General features: G+C 36.6%; 2 protein-coding genes across 2 annotated transcripts in view; one reads left to right on the top strand and one right to left on the bottom strand.

Moving 5' to 3' along the window:
• The window catches only part of LOC136030382 (E3 ubiquitin-protein ligase ARK2C-like), a 99,698-nt gene extending 89,728 nt beyond the window's left edge, over positions 1-9,970 (top strand). The window contains exon 4 of the mRNA XM_065709308.1: positions 7,785-9,970. Coding sequence (XP_065565380.1) covers positions 8,357-8,962 — 606 coding nt within the window. The 5' untranslated portion in view covers positions 7,785-8,356 and the 3' untranslated portion in view covers positions 8,963-9,970. The remainder of the gene's footprint in view (positions 1-7,784) is intronic.
• On the bottom strand, positions 538-4,828 carry LOC136030670 (protein krueppel-like). The gene is made up of 2 exons (XM_065709738.1): positions 4,534-4,828; positions 538-662 (listed from the first exon to the last, which is right to left on the bottom strand). Exons 1-2 carry the CDS (start codon positions 4,826-4,828, stop codon positions 538-540), a joined length of 420 nt encoding a protein of 139 aa, XP_065565810.1.
• Positions 9,971-10,640: the final 670 nt, after the last annotated feature.

A 10,640-nucleotide genomic window follows, 5' to 3' on the forward strand; every position in this document is an offset into this window, starting at 1 on the left:
TGCTCATTTTCTATTTCAGTAATTACATTTTATACTCCTGTCATACTCTGCATATTCTCACATGATTTTGTCCCATATTCTATCGTGATACCAACAAGGTCATGGTGTAACTTCTTCTTCATTTCGTATTGATTGTTTGGGAGACACTGTCGCATAACCTAATCACCGGAATCAAATTCCGGGGTTATCGAGTCTTGTACTTGTTTCGCAATTATTCCATCCAGGTCTGAGACTCCAACCCCAGTACGGGAGCAAACACCACTAAGGGCACAAGAGAGGATATTAGACGTGTTTTTGTCTCTATTAAAGAGGGGGATTCAAAAGGGTATACAGTATGAAAAAAAAATGAGAGGCCCTGATTCTGATTACCTCCGTTACTTGTGAACAGCTATTCGATTATTAAGAAGTTTATCGTGCGATATATATTTGACGAATCAGACTCCGGAACAAAAAATAGATATACAATTATACAAAGCGATAGAAAAATAAAAGAAGAGAGCACATAAAGAACTGGTCCCATAATTTTTAATTTTTAGACTATTGTCGTTTCGGTTCTAAGCGTTGACGAAGTCCTGTTAATATCCTTTGGTTGTCAATAACTGGACGATTGCGAAGATAATTTTGAACCTCCATTTCACTACGTGGCGTTGGTGGTTGAATTACTGAAAAAGAAAATTTAATTAAAGCAAACAGCGAGGGAAACGATAGCTGCCCTATATTTCCGTGTTACAAAATATTCGTTAATTCCATCGGTTTGCTTTGCGAAAATTTTTGCAGGCGATAAACTTTATGTCTGTAGGGTATACCATAAAGAGAAGCCAAATAACCTCATTTTCTGTTGCAAATGCACGGACCACTAATTGTGAATGACAAATCTAGACTAACAAGGAAATTTAATTTCCGGAGAGATAAATATCTTCACCTTTTTGAAACCTGATTGGTTCTTCTGTGGGAAATACTAAGCCAGTAAAAAGAACGGAAACTTTTTAAGTCATAATTTTTTTTAAAAGTAATTTTTCTGTTTCTATGTATTTGAACTTAGATAAGGGCAGGGAAACACACAAACAAAAGGACGAAATAGAGAGTTGGCAAAGAAATTGTGAGAAAAGTGTCAAAAGCGAAGAAGATAGAGACTTTGTGTTCTAAATCACAGAGAAAATAAAGAATTATCGGGGGGGACAATGAAAGGAATAAGATAGAGAAAGCGGAAAATTATTAAACGAGAGAGAGTGTGGATACAGAGAGAGGGAGTAGGAATGAGGGGGAGGAAGACAGGAGGGGGGGTTAAAATATAATAAGAGAGTGTGAGGGGGAGAGAGAAGGAGATACATAGGGAGAGAGAGGGGGAGGGGTGAGAGAGAGACGGTAGAAGGAAGGGCCTAAAAATAGCCTTCTCACTGTAACAATATTTGGATCTTTACAAAGGATCGTTGGAGCAAAACCAATAAAATGTTCCTTAAAAAAGGATATTTTCTTTTTATATCTAAACATTTCTTTGAGATTATGAGGTTACAATAATAAAGATTAATTGGCCGATATATTTTTCATCTGCTTAATTAAAGAACGACAGGAACGAGAGAATTAACTTATATTAGTTGATTTTTTTTTCACAGAATTCACATCTAGAAGGATAAGTGCAAACAAGCTTAACTTACTTAACAAAAATACAGCCAATGCAGAAGTACACGCTAGGAGAGTTCAGTTGTTTTTTTTAAATCTGCAGTAATCTGCTATTTAATAATTCTTTTCCTCTCTGTTCTTCGATCTGGGGGAGGGGGGCAGCTGCAACATACCAGTCATCACAGAAATTTGGAAAGTGGCTAACCAAACTAAAAAGTTCTTAAGTTTGGTACATTTTTATTGCTAAAATTCTATAATTCTGAATGGCACCCTTTCCACCTTCAAAAACAATTTATATCCGAAAGGGCCAGATAGACTTGAATTAATATTGTAATACTATGATGAAACCATAGTGTAATGGTCATTCAATTTAGAATAATACTGCATTACTATGCTAAAACCAAACTAAAAAGAAAAGGCTGTCTCGGGGAAATAATTTCCGACCCAAAATGTTTCCGTTTCACAAAAATGTAATTTCCGTTATACAAAATGTTATGTTTAAGTAATTATCAGCCACAAGTCAGCCAGAGTAAGGTGCTGTTTTTGGCTGCAAAACACGTTAAATAAACCGTTTTTTTTTATTGAAATTAAAGTAAATTTTATGAATTCAAAGTTTAATTATTATTTTTGACCCCGCCGCCCTTCCATGAAAAATACCCCGACGCCTTGTAAGGTTTTGTACCAGTGTTGTGATAGTCAAAGTTAACAACATATGTAGACTTACACAGTTGGCGTCCCCTACAGCATCTAAGTGTTCTTAAGTTGAAAAACTTAAAGTTGAAAAAATGTTTTTTTAAATGCTATTCAGAAAAAAATATATTTGAAGCCAAAATGAAAATGTAGGACCACCATGATATATTTGTTACTATTCAAAGTTACTTGTTTCTATTTGTTACTATTCTATTTTATGTTTCTTACTATTACTATTTGTTACTATTCCATGATTGTTACTATTCAAAAACGTCTTTCTACGTCATGAATGCCATGCAGCTTCATTTTCGTCTTGAATTTCGCAGTTTTCTGAGTAGTAGGAAAATTAGAGCAGGGGCGGATCCAGGGGGCCATAGATAAGTATATAAGGCTTGCAATTCAAAGAGAATATTTATTATAAATCCTGCAATGGCAGAAGAAACAGCCGAGGAAGCGGCTCAAAGAGATAATGCCAAAAGGCTTGCGGCTAAAGAACGCAAAACCGCGCAGTTAGATGAAAATCAACCGGGACAGCGTTAATCAAAACTGAAAATGATAGTGATGATGATTCGGTTTGGGATTTTCACTTGGATAAGGTCATCACTGCCTGCCAGATTTTAGTAAAAAAAGACAAAGGTTCGGCGATATGTATTTCATAGTGGCGAAAGACAAGCCAAGGTAAAACAAACCAAATAACTTGAAAGTGATATCGATGTTTTAAAAAAACGACGTTGAAAGGACAATTGCTTCCCAGTTGCAACATCTTTTCCACAAAAATAATAATTTAGTGCTTCTTTTCAAAACAGCAATCGAATTGATGCCTACTGATACGCATAAAATTGTTATCACTTTAATATTAAATTGATAAATCCAGCCACTAACAAAGAAATGGATGAGAAATGCAGCGCTATGAAATATTATGCCTATAGATTTATGATTCGTCATTCATTACATTTACATATAATCCATCTTTTGATTAGATACAACAGCTTTTACATCCTGGGGTTTCTCTTTATTGTTCAAATGATTGCCACTGCAACGGGAACAGCGAGTAGCGTTTTTACAGTCCTTAGCAGCGTGACCGTACTCTTGGCACTGAAAACACCTCATTCTTTTACTATGCACAATGTTATTGATTCCGTTAAAAATGAAATGCTTGTTCACGAAAAGATATGAGAAATTAAACAATGATAAGCATCGGATAAACTAAATTCGAATTGATTATCAAGATAAGCTTAAAACAATCTGAATTTTTGTAGGACATAGGACTTTTTTTCTCCATCCTAAAATACATCCCTCCCTTTGCCTCACTAGTTTCAACAAGATCAAAACTCTTCAGTACAAAGGTTGGAAAATGCACATAGCCTCTGTACGTTATCACTAATATCTCCCATTGGTCAAAGACTCTTGACACGTCAGTTTGAAGCCTAACGTGAGAGTTGTGTAGAATTGGAGATTTCACATGCACATTTTGGTCCTCAAATTACACAGAGTTGAAGCTTTTGATAAATTCCAGCTAAAAAAGGTGTCAAATGCCTGTAACACTTCTAGAGATTTAGTGTCTGGGGCGTTTTGACTGAAACTCTCGTTATATCTATCAAACTTAATGTCTTTTCCTGTTTTGTTTAATAAGATTAAATTCCCTTCTAATGTTCAATAACATTCTTTCAGCTTTTTCAGTTTACCATACAGTTCATATTCCTTTGGTGTCTTGTGAGATAATATTTCAGTGAAAACTCTTTTTTTCATTTAATCACACTCGAATGGCTTTTCACCGGCATGGATAATCACGTGATTAGTGAGGTCCTAGTCCTGAATAAAATCCTGCTTGCATATGCCACGCTTGAATGGCTTCTCACCAGTGTGAATCCTTATGTGTCTAGTGTGGCAAACATTCTGACTAAGACCTCACTCACATATTTCACTTGAATGGCTTTTCACCGGTGTGGATCCCTATGTGCGTAGTGAGGTTCCTTTCTTACTAATACCTCACTCATCGGTGTGGATAGTCATGGGTGTAGTGATGTCACCGTTAGTAATGAAACCTTGTTTACATATGTCACACTTGAATGACTTATCACCGGTGTGGATCCTCATGTGTCTAGTAAGGTTGTGATTCCTACTAAAACGTCGATCACACATGTCACACTTGAATGGATTTTCACCAATGGAATCTCTTTATGTGTCTAGTGAGGTTGCTATTAAAACTAAAACTTCGCTTACAAACGTCACACTTGAATGGCTTTTCACCGGTGTGGATATTCATATGTGAAGCGAGGTAGCTGCTCCGACTAAAACCTTGCTCACATATGTCACACTTAAATGGCTTTTCACCGGTGTGGATCCTCATGTGTCTAGTGAGGTTGCTATTAAGACTAAAACTTCGCTTACAAACGTCACACTTGAATGGCTTTTCACCGGTGTGGATCTTCATATGTGAAGCGAGGTGGCTGCTCCGACTAAAACCATGCTCACATATGTCACACTTAAATGGCTTTTCACCGGTGTGGATCCTCATGTGTCTAGTGAGGGCACTGCTCCAACGAAAACCTCGCTTACATATGCCGATGCCCTGGTATATTACATATACCAATGCCCTTGTCTTTAACCACCCGTATTGATCTCTTCTCATTTGATGGTCCAGGTTGTTGATTTTCATTCTTTGGGAATCTCATTTGTTCAGGCTATTCTCTTGGTCCTTGCACGATTGATAGTTCAGGTAGTTCTATAGAATCATCATTTGCAACAATTACAAATTTTAGTTTTTTTTGCTCTTCTCACAGGCATTAAAATGCTGGTTGCGTTCAAAACTGTGAGTTTAATGTTGTTTATTCCTTCGAATCTCTCTTTTTCTATAAGAGGGTTTAACCTAATAGAAAATAAAACTTAAATGAAAATTATAATTTTCAAGTATTTTCTAGTTTCAGTAAAAAATTTCAATCAAAAAAGTTCTATTCAAAATTATGTTGGCACATGACGTTATATCTTCTAGCCGTGTAGTTCGTTGTTTTTCACTTTTGTTTTTGACTCGTTGTAATTGTTACTGACAGATGTCTTCTGACTGTATATATATTTTTTTCTTCATTTTAGTTTATCATTACTTAAGAATTTCTTAAAAATACCCTTTACCTTGTCTGCCCAGATTACTCTTGTACCGTTTACGGTCTAGCTTGCTAAATTGTTCTCTAGGCACAATGAAACTACTTGAGACGCCTTTTTTTAATAGACTAATTACGCTTGATATTTTATACTTAACTGTGATCCTTATGTAATATCGCATGTGTTATATACAAACGATACTTTCACTCCTGGGGGATGGAAATGATGTAATTTATTCTCTTGGTAGGAACTCGTTAATATGAGTCATGGCGTCACCAATAGGTTCGATATAACCAACATGGGAATAACACAAATTCTTGCTTAAAGTTGAGACCTCCTTAGATCTTTTTAATGGCCATAAATGTCAATATGCAAATTAAGAAAAAAAGTCCCGCCACTGAAATTTGAATTTTAATATTTCAATTAATAGCCTATAATTCCTTCAATCAGATTTTCACATATTTGTGTTTATGTAGCTAAACGATCTTCTTTGATTAAATTCTGTCCTATTTGTCACTTCCGCAAATATATGCCATTTCTTTTATTTGCTCAGAAGCTGCTAATAAGAAAGGGTAAAGAAAATCAAACAATTCTTGTAAGTGGCCTAAGTTTCGGGATCCAGAGTAAGTTACTGAGGCTGTTCTTTGGTGTGTATTAGGCCAGGGATAAACATTTGAGGACGACTATAGGCAGAAAAAGGGGGTTGTAAGCTTAAGGTATGCTTTTTTTCGAAGGGGAATTTTTTCGTCAAATTATAGCAAAATTTTATCAGTGCGATACCGATATATCGGTAACGGACCCCAAAAATCTATATGAGTCGAACCCTAATTAATGCAACTTAAAAATGCCATAAATTAACGTCATTGAAAACGATGAAACACAAAATGAACATAAATTAAAATTAATAATCACTGTAAATATTAAGATTGAAGATTTAAAGGGGATAGTTTTGGGAAAAGTCAGGTTAGGTTTCGTATCTGTGATTGTTTTCTGAAAAGTCCTGTGTGCGCGAAGCGCACACATACGAAACCTAACCTGAATTTTCCCAAAACTATCACACATACGAAACCTAACCTGACTTTTCCCAAAACTATCCCCTTTTCAATTCAAATATCAACGGATTTCGGTCGAGGCCTTCGGCCTCTGGGAAAAGTCAAAGTCATGGCCAATTGTAGATAAAAGCCAAGATAGATTGTTCAATTAAGTGGGCAGCCCAGTCAAGGTTAATTTTATCCCTTTGATTGCCGTTGTTACTGTCTCCCATTTATGCTACACCTCTCCGTGCATGCGTGTCCCTTCAATTATGCCGAAATAGAGTCGTACCTGTTGTAGGTTCTCGCTGGGGAACATACGCAGGTTGATATTGTTGGGTAATATTGTCATGGTGCTGGGTGCGCTGAAGTGGTGCTGTAGGATTAATCTGTGCTTGGTAATACAGGACCCAGAATATGAACCTCTGGGTCTGAGTCGCGAATTCCAGCAGCAGGGCCCTTAATTCAACTCATATTCTAAGATTATGCAAGAGTATCTTCATAAGAATCCAAAAAAGAAGAAGAAATTATGTGACTGGGTGAAGCGAGCTACTCACGGACAGAGCACTCAAAACAAGACTAAACCATTTTTTGTTCAAGCTATCTAAGTCATCTTGATTTCTCTCGTAATCAGATTGAACCAACTCAGATTGACAGATCACGTGACAATTGAGCTTTACGAACATACCAACAATCAAAGAGATTGCTTCATTGGATAATTTCACTTAACTGGGTGGTATTATTAGTATAGGAAAGGGTGCAGTGAAGATATAAAAGGTAATATAACCATGATAAGAGATATTTTTTTCAGTTGAAAAAGGTTTGGAAGACTAGAAAGGTGCGTCTATGAACTAATATGAAAATATTTGAAGCTAAAGTACTGTCTTTGGTTAAGTATGGCTTTGAAATGTGGATGCTTTTAAAGGCTGAGGAAGATCTGTTAATGTTTTCGAAACGAATTGTCAAAGGATAGCCTTAGATACTCGCAAGGCTGTATTCACCGGAGGGGTTTGAATTTTCCCCTCTCGAAAATGTTTGTCCGACTCGTAAAAACGTAATAAAATGCATAATAACACATTTGGATACGTTTAAAAAAATTCGCCCTGGGTACTTTTTCGATTTACCATATATCTTACAGTAGCCTAAGCTGTAATAAGATGTGAATTGATTATAATCTTTTAGTGACACGATTAAAGATCGGTTAGTATGGCTAGACCGTGTTTTACAATTGAAGGATTACAGATAGGAAAAGATCGTGCTTTTGGGCCATCAATCCAGCTGGGGCCAAAGGATAAGCATGCCACCAATGAATACTGTCACGCAATTGTTACCTTTATCTTTCAGAACATTTGTAACTTCTTGATTTGATTGACCTGTCGTGACGTCATGATGGACTTTTCTTGATTGACAATATGGAGCCTATCTGTAGGAAAAACGGCTAGGGCCAGTAAACGACGTCAACATAACGGTTACATTGATAGTAAATTGGAGTTAATGGTAACAGTTCTTTTTATATAGCGACACACATTTGAAATTTTTTATTTTCGTTCAAACTTGATACAAATAAACCTCCCTAAATTGAACTAGTCTTTTCATTGGCATTTTGTTTCTGTACCAGCCATAATTCATACTCTGCAAACGATTACCACTTTCTTCTTCTATCTACTAATTTCTCCTTCCAGTGTCCAAGAGGTTGTCAAGCTTGATTTTTTGTTTAGCTTTGCCTTCATTTTTTCTAACCTCCTAATCTATCTATCTATATATATAAAAATAAGTTGTCTGTCTGTCTGTCTGTGGATCAGGTGACGTCATGTTTCTGTGTTGACTGACGTCATGAAATTAGTTGTCGTCATTTTTGCTTTGACGGTGACGTCATTCAAGATATTTAAGACATATGTTCACGTAGAAATCTATTAATGTTTAAGTTTACAATGACTGATGAACTTACCATGGCAAAAGCCGATGAAGATGCTCAAAGAGTCTATGCCAAAAAACTTGCTGCTGATAGAGAAAGTCAGAAAAGAAAGCGTGCCGAGGAATCAAAAGAACAGCAAGGAAACAGGCTTGAGGCTGATAGAGAAAGAAAGAACAGAAAGCGTGCCGAGGAATCAAAAGAACAGCAAGGAAACAGGCTTGAGGCTGATAGAGAAAGAAAGAACAGAAAGCGTGCCGAGGAATCAAAAGAACAGCAAGGAAACAGGCTTGAGGCTGATAGAGAAAAAAAGAACAGAAAGCGTGCCGAGGAACTACCAGAGCAACGCGGAAGCAGACTTGCTCCTAAAAGAGAAAGTGAAAAAAGAAGGCGTGCCGAGGAATTACAAGAACAGCAAGAAATCAGGCTTGCTGCTGATAGAGAAAGTAAGAAAAGAAAGCGTGCCGAGGAATCACAAGAACAGCAAGAAATCAGGCTTGCTGCTGATAGAGAATGTAAGAAAAGAAATCGTGCCGAGGAATCAGAGCAACCTGAAAGTGGGTTTGGGATCTTGACTTGGATAAGGTCATCAATGCCTACCAGATTTTAGTTAAAAAAACAAAGGTTCGGCGATATGTATTTCATAGTGAAGCTGAAAAATAAAGAAGAAAAAGAAAACTGAAAAAAGAAAAAATGTAAAAAACTAAAAAATACTAAAAAGAAAAAACACTCAAAGAGAAATTACAGACCGGGACACAAATGACGACCGGGACAGAGGGAATATAAATAACGACCGGGACACTCAAGGACAAATTACAGACTGGGATACCGGGACACAAATGACGACCGGGACACAGGCAATATAAATGACGACCAGGACACAGGTATTTAAGAATATCGTTCAAAGACAAATTTTTAATTGTAAGAAGACCGTTGAAAGAGAAATTTCTAATTGTAAAATGACTGAAGAACCTACAATGGCAACACCCGAGGAAGCTGCTCAAAACGAATGTATTCACGCCGAAGTAGCTGAGTTGGTAAAGCGTTATGTTTCAGGTTCTAGGTCCGAGAGGCTCCAGGTTTGAACCTTGGCTTTAGCATTAATACAAAAGAAGAAAAAAACTAAAAAAGGTAAAAACTACAAAAAAACTAAAAAGAAAATATATATATATCTATATATATATATCATCTTTTCCACAAAAATAATAATTTAGTGCTTCTGCTTAAAAACAGCAATCGAATTGATGCCTCCTGATACGCAACTATCAACAAAGTGGCAATCGTTGTGGTCGGTGATCAGTTCTTACCTCGAGATAATATTCTTTATAGGCGAAACAATCAGTTGACAAGAATTGCTTAAACTCATCGATGCTACGATGCCCTACAATATCCTGACGAATATGATTGTTTTCCCATGGACCATTATGCGTTGCATGTTCAAGAGTCGGTAAACCTGACAATCTATTTATATGCACAGGCGATGGGACAGCAAAGAATGTTGTATATTCGCAAGTTTTACGTAGTTAAAAACATATATATATATATATATATATATATATATATATATATATATATATATATATATATATATATATATATATATATATATATATATATATATATATATATATATATATATATATATATCTACATTCACAGGTGGGACATAGGGACACAACTACAATGGCGCGTAACGACTTACGCGCGCGGGGGGGCTTGGGGGGGGGGCGCGAAGCGCCCCCACCAACTAGGTGTTGGGGTGGCGCGAAGCGCCACCCCAACAGCTAGTTCTTTATAATAATATTTCGCTGAGGGAAAGCTGTTGAAGATTGAAGAAAAATCCTGAAATACCCTACGAACATTTGACTTCTTTTCTGTTCAAGCGTGGCTGGAGCATACATCTTGGATTTACTTACCCCCCCCCCCCCACCCTTAGTCTTGGATGCCTCAGAAATGGCTTTTACCAAGATTCGTCAGGTATGACAGGATTTTGACTGGGTTGCTAATTAAGAACAGTATACCCTTATTCTGCTTCTTTTATCATATTCTATCGAGTATATCCTCAAATTCTACTGTGCTCATTTTCTATTTCAATAATTACATTTTATACTCCTGTCATACTCTGCATATTCTCACATGATTTTGTCCCATATTCTATCGTGATACCAACAAGGTCATTGTGTAACTTCTTCTTCATTTCGTATTGATTGTTAGGGAGACACTGTCGCATAACCTAATCACCGGAATCAAATTCCGGGGTTATCGAGTCTTGTACTTGTTTCGCAATT

Source organism: Artemia franciscana, chromosome 8, assembly GCF_032884065.1.
Source record: "Artemia franciscana chromosome 8, ASM3288406v1, whole genome shotgun sequence".
Lineage (NCBI taxonomy): Eukaryota > Metazoa > Arthropoda > Branchiopoda > Anostraca > Artemiidae > Artemia > Artemia franciscana.